The sequence below is a fragment of the Leptonotus elevatus genome, chromosome 4 (genome assembly GCF_054856555.1).
Source record: "Leptonotus elevatus isolate MCC_2025b chromosome 4, RoL_Lele_1.0, whole genome shotgun sequence".
Taxonomy (NCBI): Eukaryota; Metazoa; Chordata; class Actinopteri; order Syngnathiformes; family Syngnathidae; genus Leptonotus; species Leptonotus elevatus.
In genome coordinates, this window is record NC_141242.1 from 19,658,418 (window position 1) to 19,682,612 (window position 24,195).

Below are 24,195 nucleotides of genomic sequence, written 5' to 3' on the forward strand. Positions count from 1 at the left end.
GCTTTGTTAACAGCAACGTTGCTTCTTAGACTGACCAGATTGTCTGCTGTGCAGTCAACCTCCGCATACTCCTGCATATTTGCATTTCCGCTGATTTTTTTCCCAATATTTTAAAATATTTTTTGTTTTTGTTTTTTTGGTGTCTCCCCCAGTTTCCCCCCTTTTTTCAGGGAAAACATTGAATGTTCATCAGCATTTTCTTTAAATTGTCTGCTGTACAGTCAACCCCCGCATAGTCCTGCATATTTGCATTTCCGCAATTATTTTTTCAATATTTTTAATTTTTTGTTTTTTTGGGTTTCTCCCCTTTTTTTCAGGGAAAACATTGGATGTTCATCAGGATTTTCTTTAAAGATTTCATTGGTATAATTTTTTTTCTTTTTATAGCAATTAATTAATCATTATAAATATGGATGTTCAAAACCGTTATCAGTAAAAGTACGCAACTCTTGAGTACTTTTGATGCATAAAATTTCCCCCCCAAAAATTCTGACATCATTTTAAAGACAGACCTACACCTGTATATCTATCTCAATGTAGAATTTTCCCCTAAATTACATGAAATTAATATAAATGTTCTATTCTTCTAATTTCTATTTCCTGATCATAAAATGTCCACGAGGTCAGCCGGCACTGGTATCGGCTTGCTATTCGTAGGCGGACCCGGTACCTATCTCCTGTTAATAGCAGGGGTCGACTGTACTTTATCTTCATGCCCTTCTGGAACACTGATATTTCACATGGGGTGTCTCTCTTCATTCTTCTTCTCAACCGCAGTACTGGAAGCCAATGGCCTACAGGAGCCAAGCCTAGCAAAGCGGCTTCGTGGAACACCCGAACGAATTGAGCTGGAGAACTACCGACTGTCTCTGCAAAGGGAAGAGGAGCTGGAGGAGGTGCCAGAAGAAACACTGGCCGAGCATAATCTCAGCAATGTGCTTGATAAAGCCACAGGCATCGATCTAGGCTCCAGGTAAGATGGAATATTAAGGTACACATCATTTTTTCCAAAGCACGTTCAGATAATAATAGCACCTTTAAAAGCACATGCTTCCAAAATACTGTAACCAAAGCATGTATAAAGCAAAGTGAAACTCAATCATAAGTATAAATACACATAAACCAGCTGTCATAAAATCTATCATACCAAAATGATTGAAGATCGTAGGCCATGCAAAACCCCAACGACAGGAACAATAAATGAATAAATGAAATAGAAAAGTGTTCCAAAAAGGAGTTTAGTACTGTAATAGGCTATAACAGAGATCTTCAAGACAATCTGTTACAAGTGAATAGCATAGAGGGGATCAGGATTACCCTTATTTGACTTTTTAATTTCAGCTATTTCAGCCATATTGGATAGGCTACTGTCAAAAATAAGAGATCATGCGTTGATGAAGAGCATCCTTTCCCAAATGTCCTTTCCAGGTCTGCTTTTATTGCTGGTTTGTCAGCGGAAAATACTCCGTTTTTTAATTAGAATTCATCTGTGTTTGCGTGTAGAACATGGATCATGTCACCCTACGTGGACTAAATGTAAATAGTATTACTGACAGTGACAGTGGAAGATGCTCAATGTTGAACCAACTTTGAGACGAAACGCTTGCCTGATTTGTTTTGTTGCAGTAGCTCAGACTCAGACATGGAGGAGGAGGATGAACAAGATGACCAGGAGGTGGAGGAGGAGCAGCAACTTCAAAGCCCTTCAGACCTTGGAGGAGTCCCTTGGAAGGAGGCAGTACAGCTTCACGCCCAACTTCGAGGTGGCCACTCTGACGTAGAGGACGAGGCAGATGAGGAGGATGGCGATGAAGAATCAAGTGAAGGTACAGTTGTGACTTCATTGTGATTTGTTTCTCCATTTGTCTCTTAACATTTGTTTTGTCAAGTCAAGACCATTCCGAGCTGTTCCAACTTAATTTGAAATCTGTTTCATGTGTAATGTCTCAACATTTCTTATCCTTAATGTGTCCTACTTTTTCCACCTTTTCCATTCTTTTATATTTTATATGATTTTTTTTTTTTCCCGGGGGCCTCTGCCTTGGCCCGCTGGCAGAGGGGGATTACTGCCCCTGGGACAGGGAGCTCCAGTCAGGCCTTTGGCTGGAGAAGTACCTCACAGACGAAGATGATGTTTGTACTTTTAAAGGTAGCAGCTTGTGGTTGTATTTGCAGTTTTGTATGAGTGTGCCAACTCCAGCTGGTTTGGCCTGCTTCTTCAAGGAGTGTGCCATTTATTTCACACATATAACTATACATTTACCGTCTAATAAATAATTTTCATTTGTATGGCTTTTAATTACTAATCAAATAATGCTAGGCTTTCCCCCAGGCGCTGAAATTATCGGTTAACATATTAACAGTGTTCTTATTTTACCTTAATTTTCGATGTTTTGACTTTTTTTGCATTTTAGTCTATTGCATGCAGCTGTGCTTCCTTTATTATCAATGTTTTATCTTTATTCTAACTTCCTCTGTGCCTCTCTCTTCCCTGTCATTTTTGTCTTGTCTTTTCCTGTCCTCTTGTTTTCCCTTTTCTCTACTTTTCCCACATGTTCTGCATATAAATACAACACTGAAACATACTCGGGCACCCTCATTCAGCCAAGAACCTACAAATTCAACAAGTCCTACAGCCTTTGGATCCTCTTGCGATTCCAGCTGAAGATTCTGAGACAGATGGAGGTGGCCAACTGGCCTCAACTTCCCAGCCCATTGAGCTCACACAGCTCTCCTCTACAGGTAAAACACCCAGAGGAGCCAAAACCTGGGAAAGTGTTGCTGGGCCCACCCTAGACAAGTCGACCTCACTGGAATAAGGATTAAAGTGTGTCTGATTACATCAGAGGGGGGAGCTGCCTCCCTCTGACTAACCCGACTCAATGTTTTTACATTTGTTCAGTGTCTCATTGCTTCCAACCCCCCCCCCCCCCCCCCACCCCCCTGGAATGTCTAATTATGTGCTCAATCTTTTAATTTTCCTTTTACAGTCATTGTTGTTCCTCTGGGGTGAAATAGTTCTTCGACTCCATCCCAGTATACCACGTAACCCTCTTGTCAATGTTTTTGATTTTTTTGATTTTTGATTTTTTGTTTTATTTCTGCTTTGTTCTTTTGTGTTGTGTTTTCTCTCCCATGTGTCCTGTTACTTTACTGTTTCTCCCCTGACACCCACCCCCATTGAGCTGTATCTTCTGGTTTGAATGTAGCCCCTGCCCACACATCTGCCCGGCACGAAGCAGTGCGAGTCTGGTTGGATTCAATGTCTGGAGGTAGCACAGACTTACGAGGGATCACGACATCCCGTCTAAGACTCGTATATCTATCGCTGTCTTTTGGCTGGCCTGTTGAAGCATGCACAAACGACACACGCTCACAAGCATGCTGGAAGGCTGCCATTCTCAAGAGTTCATCTTTCTTGCGGTCTACTCCTGAACTGTTTTCACCTTGTCTTCTCACCCTTTCAAACACCAGAAATGTCTATTTTCTACTTTTTGTTGTCCTTTTATTGTAACACATTGCTGATACAGGTAGCTATCTCTTCCTGCCAACTGAGTATTTCCTGCCCTGATGGGTGATGTGTAAATTATTTGGTTTTGTTTACAATGATGTAAACTTGTTTTATCACCAGTTTAAAATATTTTACAGAAAGATGCTTAAATTGGATGCTCCATTTGCAGGCACTTTTAACAATTTAGCCAATATTGTTAACGTGAGTGTAAATTGACGGATATTTTTTGGATTCTAGCGTCATTTATAAAAGGCTCATGCGATTTAATACATCGCTGCTTCTCCTCTAACTCAGGGATGGGCAACTTAAATAATGGAGGGGGCCAGAATTTTTCATCAGTACTACTGGGAGAGCCCACACACGACCGCACACTTTCTAACCTTAGGTATGACAAAAACGGCTTTTTAAATAAGGACCAAATATCTACGTGTCCATTTTTTTATTGAACCAATGTACAGAAGAGTGTTTTAAATAATTTGCTCCTCAAAACATATATACATTCTATTTTAAATGTTTTAAGTGTCCCAAAGACGTATTTATACTTTTTTTTAATGCTAGAACATACAGAAGGCTTTGATGCACCCTCTCAACTACAAAAAACGGTTGAAGAAATGAAGAAATAATGATGAAACTTAGCAAAATTCTAATGCTAATTGCTGCAAAACAGAAACAGATAGAAATATACTTTTTTTCTGATGAACAAAGAGACTCTAATCTTTCTTTTAACAAGTTCCACATTTTTATAGCAATAGAACACAATATTCTGTGGGACTTGCAAAATCAGTCAAAATCCAGTAAAACAGAGTGAAGGGGATTGCTTCAGTGAAAATGGCTGGGAGTGAATGTGTTAATATTTTAATTCTCAAATGCATATATAAAAGAGGGAGGACAAAAAATAAATAACTCATTATCCACTTGAAAACAAATTGGTTTTTTTGTGTACTTTTGAGATTAGTGTAATAGTGACAATTTAGATTGAAATCTTTCATGGCTGATAGTGTTTGAAAGTAGACGGATTGAACATATAGCCTTTTTACCTGAAAGACACTTTTTTTTTTAACCTGACATCCTGACGAGGAGCCGTAAACTTGCTCTTTGTTCTTCTCTGATACACAATAGTGCAGGTTCTGGTGAGCAATGTCCGTTAATAATAATAACTAAGGACTTCTAACTACTCAGCTGTCCAGTAGCTAGGGCTAGCATATTTTTAATTTTCAAAAATTAATCAAGGCCACTCCTAGTGCAGCCCATGGGCTGCCAGTTGCCTATCCCTGCTCTAACTCATGCTATAGTGTTTGGGTTTTCTTTTTTTCTTTTACTACAAATGGAAGATGCATGACTTTCTTTTAAGCTACTCTGTAACTCTGCTCTTTGTTTCTATTTACTAACGTTAAAATTATGTAATGTATTTTAAACTCCACAAGGATTTATTTTAACTCATGCTATAGTGTTTGGGTTTTCTTTTTTTCTTTTACTACAAATGGAAGATGCATGACTTTCTTTTAAGCTACTCTGTAACTCTGCTCTTTGTTTCTATTTACTAACGTTAAAATTATGTAATGTATTTTAAACTCCACAAGGATTTATTTTAGAGGTTTTTTTTTTGTCAGTTTAAAACATCATTCTACATCTTGATTAATGTTTTTCTTTTTCCCCTGACTGGATATTTTTCTCGTCAGCTGTAGTATGTCTGACTAATTGAACAACTGTAAATATAGCAGATAGACAAAAGCTAAATGTATTTTGTGTTACCAAATGTTTTTGACCAAAAAGACTTGTGGCTTATTTTATATTATTTCTGTCACACTAGAACCATGTGAGGATGATGATCTGGATGCAGAAGCAGATAGTCCAGATATTGAACCTGGTACAGAAATGGACCAAGGTGAGTAGATAAAAGCATTACTGAGTTTTTGTCAAAAGTTCACAAATTGTAATAATTGAAGAACTGCTTTTTTAATGACATTTTAATTCTAGATGATATCCCCTCTGATGCTGAAGCTGAGGCACGTTTGCACCCATCATTGCACAGTGGAGCTATTCCAGACAAAGATGAAACCTCTGAAAGTGTGGGAGTGGCTTCAGATATTGGTACATGCCATCAATAATTCCAAAAGACTTGGGACTTGGATGTGTTTCTTATGTGACAAAAGTAATAATATGTTTGCTGTTCATGTAATTCAGGGCCATCCAGCACTAAAACCATACCGAAAAAAGATTATGTTGTCCTATCACCAGTCTTACCTGCAGTGGAACCCAAAAGACAGGTCAGATAATCCCAAATTACTTTTTGTACAAGTGTGTGCATGTTTGTGTGTAAAATGTCTTGACTTATCTTTAATTCCAGTTAATAGAAACATATTTTGACTCTCAGGTGAAGTTTCCAGACAACTTTTCCCCAGAACGATTGGTTTGTGAGGAATCAAAAGTTGAGCGGACAACAACATCAACAGCTTCCAAGAGCCCTTCACCTTTCTTCAACCCTTCCCCTGTTACATCTCCAGCTGCTGCCTCTGTGAAGGCTCCCTTCTCACCTCTCAACAAGTCACCTTCCAACTCCCCTGCCAGCTCTCCAGTTAATCGAATTGTCGAAACCCTTGTCCAATTCCCTGTAAAGTCTCAGGACAGCTCACCAATACGTTCCCAGCCTGCCCCACTACCGGAAACATGCCCACCTAAATCCCCGGTGTACCCTCACCGATCAATTTGCCCTCTCACGGGCAACCCATTGTCCCCAATATGTGCACAGCCTTTGCCCTGCCATGAACCTTCATCACCGGTGGCATCTGAATCTCCTGTCAGAACTCAACCTATTCCAAATATCACATCAACGCCCATGGCCAGAACTGAGAGAGCCACATCAGAGTCTGAGGATTCCTCAACAGATGAATCTTTGTCAAAAAAGACTGATATTATTGAGGAATTTTGGTTAAAGAGTGCCGAGATCCGAAAGAGTCTTGGGCTTTCTCCTTTAGACCGCAGTAGTAAAATATTGGAGAAGAGTGGTGTTAAGAGTCCAATACAAGATTCCACCTCTGCCAAGAAACAGACTCTGGATGTGTCAGAGGACCAGAAACCTGCTTTTACGGGGCGCACTGTGATTCGTAGACTCAACATCACTCTTGAAGGTCAAGTCATTACACCAATTGCTCCTGTGGATGGTAAACGTAATGTCCCTGACACAAAAGAATTTAGCAGCAGCTCAGGTCTGGGCCTAAATGGTAGTATGGCAACAAAACAAATGGCAAACAGTGACAGCTCTACCACCTCCGACTCCATCATGCTCACCCCACCATCCAGTCCACCACCACCTGTGCCTATTAATCAATCGCCTGCGGTAGTCAGGCAGCAGAAACACCAAGTCTCTTGGAGCAACGGGACAGAAAAACCTCCATGCGAGCTTGCCAAAGAACCACCAAAAACAAACACTCCTGCTCCTGCACAGCGAACCCAACTGAGTCCTGTATCTGCACCCAAACCTGCACCCAGGAAAGTGTTGTCGCCACCAGCAGAGCTAGCAGAAACATCTTTAGTTATCATGAGGGAGAAGAAGAAGCCTCGATCAGAGGAGCTGAGGAAGTCCTTTGTGGAGACAGTGGAAGAAATTCCATTTGCTGATGATGAGGAGGAAAACTTTGATGAGCGAACGCCTGAGACCAGCATGAATACGTTTTATACGCCCCCTACTAGCAAGGCCAGAGCAGACAGACCACCCTTTCACCTGGCTTTAGCAATGGAAAACGGCAAACCCATTATTCCTGTCAACCCAGTCTCTAATGCGCAAAGGGCCACTCACTTCTCTCCAGAAGCCAAAGAGATAGCTGAGGAGAGGATAAGGGCAAGAGAAAAGTCCATTAAGAGTCAGGCTCTTAAAGAAGCAATGGCTATGCAGCTAACTAAAATGAAAGAGTCCAACGTAGAAGAGGTTGCCTCACCTAAAGTAGCCTGGGGTGTCACCCCAGAGGTGTGTGGAAAAAGTAAAAAGTCTGCAGTATCTCCAAATACATCTGCTGTAAAAGCTCTGGAATCAAAGAAGGCAGAGACTCTACCCGAGCGTCTCTTCAGCAGCAACAAGAGTCTGGACAGCTCCGTGGCGTCCTCTGACAGCTCGTCCACGAGTAAGAGCAAGAAACGAAGTTCTCTCTTCTCACCCCGCAAAAACAAAAAGGAGAAGAAGGCAAAAAACGACGGTAGCCGGCTCTCAGGTGCAGAAGAGACACCACCCAAACACAAGTCTTTGTGGAAGGCTGTCTTCTCAGGGTACAAAAAGGACAAAAAGAAGAAAGATGAGAAGTCGTGTCCCAGCACGCCGTCGTCTAGCTCTACCACTCAGGACTCTGGGAAGAAGAGAGCATCTCCTGTTGGAAAGTCCGCAGGTAAAAATGGATGCTGTGAGGCTAAAAAATGCTTTCAGTTGGGGATGTGTGATTTAGTGCTTGACTTCATTCTGCTTATCTTATGTAACAGATATGAAGTCACGCAGAAACTTGAGCTTTTCTGAGGATTCAGACCTGTCATGTGATGATGTTCTGGAGAGATCGTCCCAGAAGTCAAAGGCAGATGTGAGTCATTATGAATGTTGCATCTTTCACACCAGCGTTCTCAAGTGGCAGCAATCACTTTAAAAACACACACTGGAATGATCTTGTATCGTCATCTAAAATATTGAAGCTAAGTGCATCTCAATTTCTACTCATAGTCACATAATTTTATTACATGAAAGTACTGTAGTAGCACACCAAAAAAAAGCCAAATTAAAAGCAAATACAAACATTCATCATTAACACAGTGACTACATATTTTTCCTTTTTAAAAAACATTTTGCGTGTGAATAATTTCCATTTCTAGCGACACACGGACATCTTTGACCTAGTATCGGGCTTGCAAAAGGAAGCAATGAAGGAGGAAAAAATGGACAAGGAGATAAGGAGGGAGTTAAAAGAAAGACAAAGGGTAAAAGAGAAGCTCAAAGAACGAGAACGGGAAAAAGTGGCTGATTGCAAAAAGGAAAAAGACAATGAGGAGGTATTTTGCAGGAGAAGGTTAAAAAATGAATTTTAGGCAAATAACATGTTTAAATACTGTGTATCATTACTATATTAGCACATTTTCTATTACAAATCCTATTTAAAATGGAAAGTTTTTTCCAATATTAATAAAATGTATTCATTATGATTCTCACTCGTGTATTGTCAAAATCAAATATGTTTTGCATTTGATAAATTAATAATTTGACGAAAAAATGATTGATGGATCCACATTAGAAACATTAAGGTAACATAACAGCATGTGTTAAGTCTACAGATTACCGGTAGGCTCATAAAACAGTTTTTAACAATAGAATTCTGTGATGTTAAATCCATGTTAATGCCTAAAATTCAAATGCATTGTCTCCCCTGCTTTACTCTGTGTGTGTGCTTCTGGTGGTGTAGATAGACCCGTTTGGGTTTAGGGTCAGAGGCATGTAGTCACTCTCTCCACAATCGAAACAACCACACATACTCGGGCTGAGCAATTAATTTAAATTAATCATGAGTTTTTTTATTTAGGCATTTTACAATAATAAAACTTTATAATAGAGAAAAAAAAGATTGATGTGCCAAATGGCACATTGTACGTTTACATGATCTTAATTGTGACGGCACCCAAATATATTTTTTTGCCTAAATCATCTCCTCAGGATGCAAATGGTTAATTTTTTTTGTGTTTCCTGAAAAATCTGATTATATATTTTTTAAGAAGGCACTCCCGTAACATGCTTTAAACTTTAAAGCAAACACTGTTTGACACCGCAATTGGTATTTACTGTGAAACAAAACAAAACACAACAAAATTAATTACACACATTGTATATTTAAATAAAGCTAAAACAACTAATGCTAGCAGTCAATGTAAAATCCTATTGACGGGCTAAAAGAAGATTAGCATTGATATTCCTTCAAATAACAAATGTTCACACAAAAGCTGCGGGAACACACACAGAGGTAATATAACAATACTCAAAGGAATACAGTATATTCTTCATACTATATTTTCATTTACCAGGATTTCAAAAACAATCAAAAATAATAGTGATTGTTATTTTTTCTATAATCTACCAGCCCTAAGACATACTACATGTGATTTTGTTAAATGAAGGGAGGGGGGGGGGGGGGACTTATACTTCTGTTGATTATTAAATCCCATTCAAATATTGTGCTGCAAACACAAAAACATGTCACGCCTGGCTGCTTGCGATCCAGTCCCCAGCCGTGTTAACTAGCTTGTGTTTTGTTTGTGTGTTAGTGCTTTAGATAAGCCTGCTCTCACAAGAGTTAAATAAGTTCAAGTTTATGTGAACAGAAATGTTGTACTATTTTCCAACTAATTTTGACTAATCTTCAGATGATTGAAAGAAGCTTGGTTTATATATATTTATTTAAATTTAAATTTTAATATATTAGTAATTTTGCTTTTACAGCATTACAATTTTAGATATGATTCATAAGTGTTTCTGACTAATTTTATTCCTTAACATATTAATATATTCATTTCATTTTCCCCACTTTGTTTTTGTTTGTTGGGAAATAGTAACATTGTCTATGATTTGTACATGTGACTATCATTTTAAGCTTTTTTTTTTATAGCAAATTTAATGTAGCCATTAACCCATTTAATCATATGTTTGATTACTCTTTCTTTTTTTTCTTTTTTTTTGTCCTCCCCAAGTCTGTTTATGTCCCTCATGCACTGGCGTTCAAGAGATCATATGCCTCAAAGGTAGTATCACATCCACTACCATCAATAACACCCCCCTGTACACCTGATCCTGTGCGCATGTTCCAGTTTACTCTATACATGCCTTTGAGCATCTGGCCTACAACTAACTGTCCTTTCTGGATGCATGTCAAGTGGGATCACGGCACCCACTCGCTCACACTTTACACACCGCTGTTCAAACGTGACTTCTCAGCAGGGCTTCACTTTTAGGTCACCAAGACATCCGCTGATGTCAAAGGCTGCCTCTTTCTGGCTGGTATGACATTAACCTGCCTATCTGTCACTGCAACATGATGTTTACTCCAGTCTGGATGCTGGACAAACATTTCCTATCAGTACTATTCGCTCCCTCTTGCCTCATTCAAGCTTTTAACGCCCTTCAACGCAGTTTGTTTTGTTGTCCGCATCCCTGTATTGTCTCAAAATGTATTGCCTATTGTAAAGGGAATTTTCCTGGTGTACAATAATGCTGTAAGAGGTCCAACGAGGTTTGTGTATGTACAGCATTGATTATTTATGTTTTAATATTTATGAAAGAGGCACACTGTGGTACTTTTGATTCATGTGCTGTTTGCAGATTAACTTCACAAGGCACCTTTGTGCATATATTACAAAAGATTTAAAGGATATGAGAGACTAGTTTATTTTCCAAGCCAGCGCACATTGAGTGCTAGTCAACAATGTTCACTACCGTGTCTTGGACGTAATTAATTTTCCTGTTAGTGAGTTCTTGAGAGCTGTTAGCCAGATGCACAGCTCTTTGGTTTTAACAAATGCGTCATCTAACACCTTGTTTTGATTCCACTAGAAAACCTACACAGAAGAGGAGCTCAATGCCAAGTTGACACGCCGTGTCCAGAAAGCTGCTCGACGACAAGCTAAGCAGGAAGAACTCAAGAGGTTACACCGGGCCCAGGTTAATATCCCAATTAAAAAGTCTTACTACAAAATGGAAGTATGATCATGTTGTGTTATTGATTTGTAAGAATGTAATATTTACCGCTATTTGTATCACAAAGTCAAATTTTTTGTGACCGATATGCATCTATATTAATAATCGACCTTTTCTATAGCTGTATAAATTCCTCTGGGATTGGTGGCGTACTAGTTTTTATGTAACTGTTTTCAGTGCATAGTTTAAGAATTCAGCAAGGGGTCAAACTGAATCCTAATTATTTATGTTGCGTATGTCAGTGAATTTAAAATGCAATGTTTTTGCACGACCAACGTCTCTTCTGATCATGTGCACTGAGAACTGCTGTATCCCTTGGTGAAGGAATTCACTCTAGTGGTTTGTGCAACACATCTGCAATATTCCTCCCAGGCCGCCGAGTCAGCAGCTCTTAGCAGTGCACCAAAGAGCCCCTTGTTTTTCTCCAGCTACCACATGACACTGATTAAAGTTGCATCAATGCTGAAGCCGGGGAGAACTTTCAAAGTAAAGGTTCTTGGTTCTCAGATTGAGCGTATGCATTTTACAACTACATATTTACTCTGAATTTGACAAATTTGTGAAAATACAGGGCAGCTCTCACATGCAGTTCATTTGGCTTCACACTTGCCATTTTTATCAGAATGCTGCAGTATTTACCAAAATTATTCTTCATGCTTTTGACTGTTCGCTAGTGAAGTTTTGACAACAATAACTGAATAAGAGATGGTAAAACCTTTTCATGTACTGATCTCATAATAATGCATCCAGTAGTGGTTTGACACAGTGACCAATGTTGTTAGCAGGCTCCTTACTATGCATCCCGCTGGCAAGCACTATTTGGGAAATGCATTGTTGACCACATAGGATGAAATATAAGCTTTTTACAAATTCCCAAAAATAGAATGTTTTCTTTTGTGTGATGCCATACAAAGTAACTTGAAAATAGTTTGTATCAACTATACAGTATATGTAAATGGGGAAACACTGCATTAGAAGAGGAAACTGTTAATAGGCCTACTACGGCACGTAGGATTTTTGATCAACTTAATTGTGATAATTACTCTGCATTATTAGGATTAAATACAAATACAAAATGCATTTTAGAGGTGATCTTCATGGTTGCATATTTGTATGAACTTTTAAAGATTTAATTGATTGTATGTTGACCCATTTCGATAAAAAAAAGTGTCTTTTTTTATTATTTTTTTTTACAAATAGATTATCCAAAGGCAGTTGGAACAGGTGGAGGAGAAGCAGAGGCAGCTAGAGGAGAGAGGCGTAGCTGTGGAAAAGGCATTGCGAGGAGAAGCAGGTACACACTCATTCAACTGCTCTTTCCTTCTTTCTTTTTTTTAACTACATGTGCCATAGTAGCTCAGAAATCTTATTGCTTCCATATCAAATGTATGTTCCAGGAATTTTGTGACAGTCAAACACGGGAGTGTTATAGTTTGTTTTTATTGCAACTGCTTGACGGCTCCCCTCCCCGGTGAGAGCATGTCTCGTCATAATTTAATGTTAATTTGCACTCAGCTATTTCTCTAGCTACCAAATGCAATAATAAATAGTATACTGATGCAGTCTGTGATGTAAACTAGATTTGAAAAACAAAAGAGTTGTTCCTGTGAGATCATTTAGATCTTGTTCAAGCATTTCATTTTCTATGCAGCAAGGGCAATTAAATGTAGCTTCTCTTAAGAAACAAACATTCTTTGATAAGGGGCCATTACAGTTAGCATAAACAACGTATTTGTGAATCAGCCCCACTGTTCATTATGTAGTGCATTTTCCTGAACATTAAAAGGACCGTGTTATTTACAGGTTTTACGGGTTATGGGAGTGTGTTACGACGGTCCTCTATTATAGGGTTGTCATGTATATTCCAACCTGATTCATTGTGATGGCTAACCATTGCAGTAAAAGCTTATAACAATCAGATGCATGCATTTACGATACTGTGCAAAAGTCTTGGGCCACCACGAGCATGATCTTTTTTGTTTCATTCAATTTGACATTATGAACCAGCAAAACTGGACAGATACGTTTAACATGTATATGTGAAAACCAAACCTGTTTATACAAAACTTTGTAGATGTGTGGGGCATGGGACAAGGGAGAAAAGAAATTGACGAAAATTGAATAAAGGTACAAATACAGGAGTGAGTCCCAAGCATCGACGCAACCCGTCCACCTCCCAGAATCATAATGGCATCTCCTGTCTGTGTTCATTGACCTCCATGAATAGCGTGTTGCGTAACGGATACAGGGACAAGCAAACACAAAGATGATGCTCGTTTAGTTTTATTAACAGTTTCTACCTGGCGGGTTAGTGAGTGGCATTAAAGGCTTGCTTAATATGCAAATCTAATGGTGGACTAAAGGTTTTGCGCAGTAGTGTATAGCCATTGAATAGAAGCTATATTTATTGTTATTATTTAAGTAGCCAAGTGAGTTTACGTTCCGTACAATCACTTGTTTTTCTGCTGTAACGTTTGCCACTCTACTTTCTTAAAGGAATGTACAAAGGTACATATACATTACCCAAACAACACAAAAGAAGATCAGGTATTAGATTCACTAAAGTTCTCTTCATATGAATGTGACACTGTTAATAGGCTCCATCTGTGGTGACACACTGCGACAGTTTTCCATCTTTGAACATTGTAATTTGTCTGTAACATGTCAAGAGCCGCATGCACTCAGGTGAATGTGTGTCTCGACAACGATTTGTGAATGTGTGTGTGCATGTCTCCTTCACTGTCACTCAGCAAGGACTGTTTACAGGATTCTGATCTGAGAAATAAAATTCAGATTGGTTGACAGAATTATAGGCCATATATTTACTACAAAGATTTGTTTAGTGCAGCCAAGTGCTGTATCCTTTGCATTATAATGTAATGTATTACTGCAATCTAGATTTTGTGGTGAATGTTGAATGTAAACAGATGCATTGGGCTATGTGATCCATGTTTGTGCACTACAACAACACAGTCATGCTGGAAGAGAAATAAGCCTTCCTAAAACTGTGGAAAATATCTTGGCAAAATGAATTGAAATTGAGTCTCAGGGAACTAAGGAGGTCTCACCCAAACCTTGATATCCATGAGGTCTGTCCCAACACTTCTGTACTTATTCAGCCTGTTACATGTTGTACTCAATGATCCCATTTGAGACCCAGATGCTCTTTTGGTGAGAAATAATCAAGTATTCAATCATTACATTATAAAATGAATCATCCATACTTGGCTGGGTGAAATAATCTTGTTTGATTGGATGACACAAACTAGCCATAAAACTCCAAATACAGCCGACAGAGCCAGTTCAGACTGAGCAGTTTGATTATTTAGAGAACTGTCCTGTGCTCATGCTCACAAGCTGTTTGTGCTGGGCACCGTGGTGAGTACAGAAGGGTATGTCTGAGTGTCCCTGCAGGTTGAAGTGTACCTATGTGTGTGCATGCATTCTCATTTTAGGAGGATTGCTCGTGTGCCCAGTGTGGGGCAGTGTGAAATAACTCATATGTCTAATATATCCCTGTCATTGTAGACTATTGGGGAGATTCTAATTACAGTGAAATCCTGGACTTACATCTGGGCGGTATGTATTTGCAATCTGTCGCTTACAGACTAACCTATTGGCTAACTGAATCTCTCCCCACCCTACCTTTTGTTTTCCTTGGAGCTTTGTACCCATCTACCTCCATTGACTGGCTGGCTGGCTGATTGGTCTTAGCGTCATTACAAAGCCTCCTCCATTTCACTTGTCCGTATCCTCTGGCCTTCTCCACACCAATAGTAGATCAGACCAATAATATTGACTCTGATTTTCTATAAACCTATCAATGATGGATGTTTTTTTTGCATGATGTGTAGTCTACATCAGGAGTGCCTTTTTGCCATAAGATCTACTTTTCAAGCAGCCAACATTGACTGGGGTTGCTTGTGGGTTGGTCCGCTAAGGGATCAATCCCCCGCCGCCCGGTTTTGGAGCACAAAGTAATACCAGTGAGCTAAAATTCTGGGCCGCCAACATGGCTTGGCATCTTACTTGAACGCGTATTTTGATTTAGATTTTTTCTTTGTCATGCGATCTACCAATACTACCTTTACAATCCACTGGTTGATTGTTGCAGTCGACTTATTGAGAACCTACAATCTACATTAATAGTAGTTTAGGTTGCAGTGGTACAGCACATCACACAGCATAAATCGCAGAGCTGTTGCTAATATTTTCCCGTCTCGTGTCTAAATAAGATGCAGTGTAATTCTGAACTACAACCACAATAATAAAGATGCAGAAGTTAACAGTAGTTGAGTTACAGTAACAACCAAACAAAACAAAAACTAAATTTATTCTCACATTAATTAATGTAAGACTTAAACACCAGCAAAACGACTGAGATGTGAATCGGAAAATCGGCTATTGTAGGTATGACCGTCATTATATTAATTTTTAATCGATAAAAAGACCACACTAAGCAACAAAATCATATGTCAGTGGATTGCCTGTATAAAGCCGTTCTGAAACAAATGAGAATCTCAAAATAAGGCTAGGTCTTGTTTTCTCGTCATTTTCATGCTCTCTGTAATAGGCACATTCTTTCTTCATGTAAACAACAAGTCTGTAAAACCATTCCCAACAAGCTAAACTTTATATATACTTTGGTTCTGACAAGTGTAAACTAAAATATACTGAATGAGAAATATACAGTGAATAGCACATGACGATGATACCATTGTGTGCAGGGATGGGGAAATATTCAGAACCTAGCTTATGTCTTCCCATTAGAAACAAATGTGTTGTTTGTCCCAATAACTATGTCCCCCGGTGTGAATAATAGCTTGTTAACATTCCTAATAAGCCAAGCTTCTCTTATCTGCCGTAGTTGTGTCCCATCATTCTTCCCTGAATTTCTCTCATACCTGCTCAGTTGTTGTTCCCCCAGCATTTCTACGCAGTGTGTGCTAACATTAAAGCAACCCCTCGACCTCTAGCTAGTCTTTACTAAAGTGTGATTAGTCTGTAGTTACCCTTTTGGGCTTGTCATTTTAAATGCAGTCTTTTGAATATGAGGTAAGTTATCGGTCCTTGCATCCACACTGTGATGTTTTTATTTGGAAAGGCCCTGCATGTGTCTGTCTGCATTAGCACATTTTTCAGAGGCTCATGGCTTGGCTCATGTTTGGCCTTGTAGCTTGTTTTTACTCACCCATGACAGGAATTGCTTGGGGTTTTGGACATAACGATAAACTCACTTAGCAGAATGACTTCCTCCATAGACTCACTTTCTACAAACTTCCGTACACTTTCACAATTCACTTTTATTTAACTATATTAGCAGCACCCTCCTTAAATGCGGCAAGTTAAAAGATAGATTTAAGGAGGGCATGATATGTTGGCGCCGCCAACATAACAAGGCACCACAGAACAAATCTAAAGTCCATGAGTAACTCACGCACCGTAACGCTAAATTAAGAGCCGCTTGCCGCAGAACGGGCCATCATGCGTGGGAATCACCTGTAGCTGTAAGTCCATGCACCTTTCTTTTTCTTTTTGTTCAAAGGCTCCTGTGTTGTCTCATCACTGGGCCTTTTCTCCGTTGCAAAGAAACTTTTGTTTGTTTGTTTTTTACTCATTTTGCTAACTTGTCGATTAGCATCAGCGCTACGCAACTGAGATAATTAGCATCTTGACAGGCGTCAAGAGTCTGTCGTAAGAGTCGGAGTCACTTTTCAAAATAAAATATTTTTAAGCCTCGGCTAATCAATTAACCGGAAGTATAGTAAGATTTTTATTCTTTCAACTGTGCGGCCCGGTACCGGTCCGCAGCCTGGTGGTTGGGGACCACTGGTCTAGAATGTTTGCTGCAGTGATTGTGGTTTTGTAGTAGTAAATTGTCTACTATCTATATGCAAATCCTCTGTTGGTAACTAATTAAATTTATGTTTAAAAATTTTAAAACAATTAAACTGAGTAATATAAGCACTGTGAAAAAAGTAAGTTTGTTTAATAGCTGTTGCATTGGATCTGTTGTTGTGGCTGTGGTTATAAGTGGATTTTATAACTGCTGTAGTGTGAGTTACCAACTGTATTATTTTTACATGGAGGATGTGCGAAGGGAATATAGGTGTTCTTCCATGTGTGCTGTCTGCCTTGTTATTTGGAGAATTCCTGATTGTGTATCTCTCTCATTGGGCTTTTTTCTTTTGTTTTCTTTTCTTGACTCTGGTTCGTACTCTCAGCTTCTCTTGATAACTTTGAATTCATAATTCAGCACTTTGAGTTACATGTCTATCTTGCTGCAGTTGTTTAGAATTTCTGTAGCTAACATAAGTCTGATATATGGACAAGATGAGTCCAGTATCCTGTTAAGGAATGAGTATCATAATTACATTAGATTTGCTTTATTAGGCAATGTACATATTGACAATTGTGATGTTATGTTAATGAGTAACATCTTCAGCTCAGACTTAAGATGATCTCAAAGAATCTCTTCTTCGTAACCCTCTAATGTCAAACTGCACATTGGGAAAAGTCAAGCAAATCCATTTCAAGTAGTGAAGGAGTACAGTTTTGGTTACTTCATTTGTAGTTTTATATTAACCTGTGCCTTGGGAGGATTCTGACATCCACTCTAATCCAATTGCGGCATGCATATTGAACACACAAATCTTAATTGCATTGCAAGAGTCACCAAACAAGCATCAAACTAACGGGAGTTTAAAATACATTTTAGTAGTGTCAATAAATGGAGCCTGTGGCATCTTGGGAGAAGAAGCAGTTGGAATTAATGATCAGTAAAAGCTTAAACAGCATGGGTGAATCTGCATTATTGACTTTAAGGGTTGATATACACTGCCGGTCCCCGTGCCCAGTTCTGATTTAACGACAATTTCCAAATGTTTTGATTGTCTATTTACATGTTAATTTAAAGTGACACTTATCCAATATAACTGTGTTTACTCGACAAATGTCCACACCGGGCAGTGACAACACGCAAGTAAACAGTAGTACATGAATAATAGCATTCTTGTTATGTTAAAATACTTAAGCAAATGTTCACATCTGTGCTCACTACTTTATGGTTCTGGCAACTCTGATATACTAACACTAAAGCATCTCATTTTTGTGTATGCTGCGATTGTTGTTTTAAAGTGCTTTATAAAGTTGAGTTGAATAAATAGTACCAATGTTCACATTTATGTTGCAGTCAAGAATCAAAATTTCAACAAATAGAATAGTAACACTGTAGCATACGGTCTCCTTTTGGAGCAGTTACATGATTTATTCCATGACAAAAGTACTGTATGACAATTTACACTTAATTACTGTAAAGTTCTGATGGGAACGTTCGTTGATTCTTTTAACGGGTCGCTGTACTAGTAACAACCAGAAGACTGCAGATTCTCAGTTGAACTATTTACTGGATGCCATAAAATGGAGTACACAGCTGTGGGGCCTTTTTTCTGCTGGATGTGGAAGGTCTAATCTGTCCAACATGGTTTCTACTAAGGCTACATTCACGCTGCAGGCAAATGCAACCCTGCCTTGTCATGGAGGACAGTTCGGCCAAGCCCATGTGACAATGTGTGACCTGATGGGTTAACCGGTTTCAACTAGTACCTACTGTATATGTGCCAGAGTACAGATAGAGATGGGAAGATGCTGAGCCAGGACAGGTCACAGCTACACTACAGGTTAGCTCAAGCTAACTATCTAATCATTAAGAGGCCTAAACTAACAATACCACAAATGTCAGATATGTTAGAATAGAAATAGTGTTCGACTTTTACCAAAGTTATTTTCTTTTGAGATGCCTGAACTTCTACTCAAGTCTGGCTTACATGTTCTTTATACAAGCATCAATAATGCATACATGCTCTTTAGTTGCCCTGCGCTGAATTTTCCCCCCTAAGGATTTGAATGGGGTAACCTCCACATTTCTCCACTCAGTGTCATCAGATTAAGTGAGAGGTTCACATACTTTAGCATTCATGAAATTTGGGTTTTTCTTAAATCAACAACTTTTGTTCAAGAATGAATGACAATATTATCATTATTTTTGTTCTAGTCCATTATTTTCAATGTCAGCATTGTAGATTGGGGTATGACTAAACATTTAATAAGGTTATTTTAATATTTTATACAAAAAAATCTGACCATGCCTGCAGGGTTCACAGACTTTTGAGCAGCACTAATATATATATATATATAATTATTATTTATTGCTTATATTTTGATGGACACACCCGTACCATATTTAGAACATTTATAATGCGCTTTATTTTCACTGTTGTTTAGATGTACATGTTTTTTTGTAAGTGTTGTTTGTGCAGACAAGGTATATACATCAGTGTTCGGTTTATTGCAGGGATTAAGCTTGCATTGATTGTTTATATCCGATCTTTGGGTTACAGACACATTAACAGGTATCTGATTTGTATGCACATTTTGAAGAGGTCTGATTCCCAGCTGAAGATATATGAGTCCATTTCTTTTTACGCTGTCAAGACATTCAAATTGTAAATTTAACCGATTAAGCTTTTTATTCCATGGTATCCTCAAATGAAGAAAGTGATGGCCTAATGGAAGCATATAGAAAGCAGTAGCACTGCCAGTGCATTATCAGGAAAGCTTTTTCTTCCAGGTTTTCTTATTTGTACTCCTACTTTATTCATCCCTCATACCACAAAGATGATCACTCACACCTTCTCCCAGGTGATTTGTCTTTTTCCTATCTCACTGTTCCTGCCCTCCTTTGATTTTCTCCTCCATGTTTTTCTCTTTCTCATCCCACCGTGTCCCCTCACCCTCCCACACCCTGTGTCCTCTACTGTTTCTCGCTGTAACTTCTCTGCTTTTCTTCTGTATCATTTCCACCATCCCTTCTCTATTCTGCATCCATGTCCCTGTCTGTGTTAGTCCCTCGCTCCCTTTCCCCCTGTCTTGTGGAAGTTGAGCCCTTTGTGGGGATGCACCGTCGGAGACCTCTCCCCTTCTGCCTCTGCTGTTCCCCTGAAGGTAACGTGACCTCGCCGCCTCTGCTTGTCGGGTGTGGCAGGTTACCATGACAACCACAGGGGTTCTCCAGAACTGGGCTATTTCCTTGAACCCTCCATCATCTTTTTGGCCTTATCCCCATTTGTTTTGTTTTACTTCCAGTTCAGTAGATTTCCCACAATATCAATTTAAAGGAGAAACTACTTTGCTGCAATGTTTTTTGGGTTTTTTTACGAACTGCATGTTTTGTTTGCAAATCCAACAAGTTGAATAGTTCATCCTAGTGACTGAACTTTGCCATTTTAAGATCAGCAATAAGTGTTACATATCCCCCCCAAAAAATCACAATAAAGCAGATTGACGAACCCCCCCCCCAATTGCAACTGTAGCTTGCAGGCAAAGTTAATGATTCAGAAGTGTGAACCTTGCATGGTGTGAAGATGTGTTATAAATATTGGAGCCCAAGTTTTAAAAATGAATGAATCATCTGGTTTGTTCTTGTAGCTAACACCTGCCAATGGAGAGTTTGCCTGGGTTTCGAACTGTGAAGTGTGTGACGACACAAGCTTTGGTTTTGTGTGTGACCTGATTGATTTATGCCTTACTTTTGCGTTCTTTTGCACTGAGGGCTCTCCTGTGTTTGGAACCTTGGGCTGAGGGCTGGTGGAGATGGTGGAAGGAAATATGTTGAGGAAAAAACTAATCAGAAATAGGGGGTATTAAAAAATAAATAAATAAAAAGCCCCTTGCCTTGAGTTATCCCTTGGACCCTATCTATAACATGCCCGTGCTCCCATTCCAAGAACTCCATCTTCTAGTCTAAGTATTGAAATTTTTTGAAAATAAACCGCTTGGATCCACCAGCTGTTGTCAAGCAGCAGTTATTTCTTAGCGTGCTATGGAGAAAATCTGAAGCTCGGCAAACATACGTAACACATCACCGACTTCTTTCTTACTCGACCTAAAAGTGCACCATGAATCTGACCACTGGGCTATAATTAAAGACATTTTGTTTGAATTTGTCCATTTGAAAAAAAAATCAATATGGCAATTTTTTTAATTATTTATCTGTGACAACCAAATGTAATAGCAAACTGAAAGCAAATTGACATAAAAATCAGTTCGACCCAAATTCCTGACAGTTTCAAGATATTTGGCTGAAAGATGAGATCAAGGCGAGAATAGCAATGATGAAGAAAATAAGGTATTTATAAATAAAGCTGTAATGAGTTAAGTAAATTGTAATTTCTGCTGTCTATATAGACAGCTCACAAAACGTGTGTATGATATCTGAGAACTGCTTTGATATCAAACATTGTAAATCTCAATTCCTGTATGTATTTATTTTTTTTGCTTGGCCAAGAAATTCTGAAGGAAATGCGATTTAGAGTTCAGAAATTGTGTTTCCTCATACGCTTTAATTGGACTTGAATGATTTAATTTCTGCTGGTGGGTCAATAGCTGGGCAGGGAAGGATTAAGTCATTTTATTGATCTTTTTTTTCTTCTTTGCTTTGGTCCAGTGTTTTTGCTGTTGTCGTTTTATTTATTTTTAATTTATTTATATTTTTTGGTCGTCCCCCAAACACACCCACACATGCCTCATCACTTTGTACTCTAATGAACCTTGAAGAGGCTAAATCATAGTTACCCCAAAAGAACATCTACCGCCACGCACAGTCTGATCTGTGTTAAACAAATGGATCTTCACAACAGATTTTTTTTTTTTACTCCCCACTTAAAGTGTGTATGCATGCGTGTTTGAGAGTTGTTTGTATACACACATCCCTGAAGTCAAAACCTCCTCATCTTTATGTGACTCCAGGAAGTATGGACCAACCAATCACATTGGCGTTGAGTCCATCCTTCCACCTCACCATCCCTCAACAAGGACATCCTGCCTTGGCTGCGAATGCATTACCCAGTGTCGATCCTTCCGTGTCCTTGTGTGTCCTGTCTGATGTCTCGCCTCTCACTGCTATACTCTGCCAACTCTTTTCTCCAGGCATGGGCAAGAAGGACGATCCCAAACTAATGCAAGAGTGGTTCAAGCTGGTGCAGGAGAAGAATGCCCTCGTCCGCTATGAATCTGAACTCATGATTTTGTAAGTGATAGACTATTCTCTTGAAAACACTGTGATTTGATAAAGTCCATGTTCTGATTTTTTTAATGCTAGGTTTACATTATGTTCCTGTTTGCCCAAAACATAAAGTGACATGGAATTTCAGCCAATTTCTTCTCCATATAGGCTTTTAAACTTGACGTTCAAACTCTGTTTTACTAGAGCTTACTAGTTGTCTCATCCACACCATGGCCATTTTTTTCATGGCTCGGCATCCACACCATCTGCAGTAGTGTTGTCACGATACCAACATTTCGACTTTGATACTATACCTGCATAAAATACCTCAATACCGGTACTGAAACGGTACCTCGACAAAACTCTAAAACATCAGCAAAAGCAGCAAAATTAAAACTTGACAAAAGATCTTTAAATTATTTTTATTTATTATTAATTCCAAAATATTGGGATGTATACATGTTAATTTATGTACATACTGTATATATTTATGTTTATACTGTATGTGCTTTCACATTACTTGCCATATTCTTGAAGTACTGTATTTGCATTTGATGTCATCCATTTTAAATATTGGCAATACAGTGGCAATCCAATGACTCAATGTAACATTGCTTGAGTGTGCGTGCATGTCTCTGCTCTTCTCCATTCTGCTCCCAATTAGTCGAATGCGTAATCAAATACTACAAACTGGGAACAAAATAATTCACACTATACTTATTTTTTAAGGGAAGTGTCAAAAATGTGTCACAACCTGTGTCTGTTGCTCTGTCAGTCGTCTTGAGCTTTTTCTATAAATTACTGTGAGCCTGTTCATTGAACGCACCTTGAGTCCACTGCAGGAATGATGGCTGCTTTTTCTTCTGCTTCGCCGCAAAAAAACATTTGCTCTTGTTACATAACGTTTCTAAAACTGAAAATTGAAAACCACACGTGTGTTCTTCATGTGTTTATTGGAAACATGCGTAGGCAATGCCAATGCTGTCGCATGGCTTCCACTTTGCTTGCGCGCTCCTGTGGAGCCTTAATTAGCGCGTTATACTTCTCAACGAGGCGTGGACGGCCAGCGAGCGCTACACTTAATAAGCTTAATTAGCGCTTCATGCTTCTCAACGGGGAGTGCACGTCCAGCGAGCGCTTCAGTGCGTGAAGCCATCTTCCTGCGCCCTCTCGCACACACGCTGAAAGAGGCGTGTCGCTTAAGTCGCTTTCCACATATCGGTAGACAGGCGGCCATGCGTGTATACGTACCTGCCTTTAAAACGGAGTTGGCGGGCCGTATGTTTGACACCACTGTAATGTTTTCCTCAGCACTGTCAAAGTGACCTTTTGCAAGCACTGAACTGCTATTGCGTCCAACCTCTTGATGCAAAGTCCTCAGAATATAAATCGAATTTCATAACCACATTTGATTTTCATTTATTTTATCTGTTTGAAGGAATATCATAAAACTCATATGAGGCTAGAGATATGGCCAAATTTGTTTCATCCCGTTGCACCTGATTGTATCAATCTAAAAGGAAAGAAAAGGTACCATATTTTAATTTTGCTATTTAAGTACAATTATTTAAGTAGGCCATTTTTTTAGGAGAAGGCACTTAGGAAGGCTGACGGTTCAAAGCTACAGAATTGATTAATGAAAGTTCTTCATTTTTTTATTTTTAGTGCCAGAGAATTGGAGCTCGAGGACCGTCAGAGTCGACTGCAGCAGGAACTAAGGGAGCGAATGGCTGTGGATGGTGAGTTTGTGGCTGATTACCTTAAGTGTTGCAAAGATATTGATTTCATTGTGTGTTTATCTTTGCTATAACACGGGAAGGTTGAAAGTGATGGACTTGAGTGCCACTACCTGTAATAACTTGAAAATAAATGTCATCATTCAAGGAGCAAATGGTGTAAAAGTCTTTGTGC

The 24,195-nt window shown here is 39.0% G+C and overlaps 1 protein-coding gene across 9 annotated transcripts in view; it reads left to right on the forward strand.

Moving 5' to 3' along the window:
* mical3a (microtubule associated monooxygenase, calponin and LIM domain containing 3a) overlaps nucleotides 1-24,195 on the forward strand; it is a 61,573-nt gene that overhangs the window by 35,336 nt on the left and 2,042 nt on the right. For 8 of the 9 annotated variants that reach the window (XM_086074402.1, XM_086074403.1, XM_086074404.1 and 5 more), the window contains 17 exons: nucleotides 778-973; nucleotides 1,627-1,826; nucleotides 2,057-2,149; nucleotides 2,605-2,742; nucleotides 5,322-5,396; nucleotides 5,489-5,602; nucleotides 5,696-5,778; nucleotides 5,886-7,887; nucleotides 7,979-8,073; nucleotides 8,360-8,536; nucleotides 10,220-10,270; nucleotides 11,079-11,186; nucleotides 12,423-12,516; nucleotides 13,719-13,769; nucleotides 14,751-14,801; nucleotides 22,209-22,308; nucleotides 23,950-24,023. In XM_086074402.1, the coding sequence (XP_085930528.1) occupies nucleotides 778-973; nucleotides 1,627-1,826; nucleotides 2,057-2,149; nucleotides 2,605-2,742; nucleotides 5,322-5,396; nucleotides 5,489-5,602; nucleotides 5,696-5,778; nucleotides 5,886-7,887; nucleotides 7,979-8,073; nucleotides 8,360-8,536; nucleotides 10,220-10,270; nucleotides 11,079-11,186; nucleotides 12,423-12,516; nucleotides 13,719-13,769; nucleotides 14,751-14,801; nucleotides 22,209-22,308; nucleotides 23,950-24,023 (3,702 nt within the window). Of the gene's footprint in view, nucleotides 1-777; nucleotides 974-1,626; nucleotides 1,827-2,056; nucleotides 2,150-2,604; nucleotides 2,743-3,209; nucleotides 3,273-5,321; nucleotides 5,397-5,488; nucleotides 5,603-5,695; nucleotides 5,779-5,885; nucleotides 7,888-7,978; nucleotides 8,074-8,359; nucleotides 8,537-10,219; nucleotides 10,271-11,078; nucleotides 11,187-12,422; nucleotides 12,517-13,718; nucleotides 13,770-14,750; nucleotides 14,802-20,126; nucleotides 20,226-22,208; nucleotides 22,309-23,949; nucleotides 24,024-24,195 lie in introns of all 9 variants that reach the window. The other variant, XM_086074411.1, reaches the window with a different exon arrangement.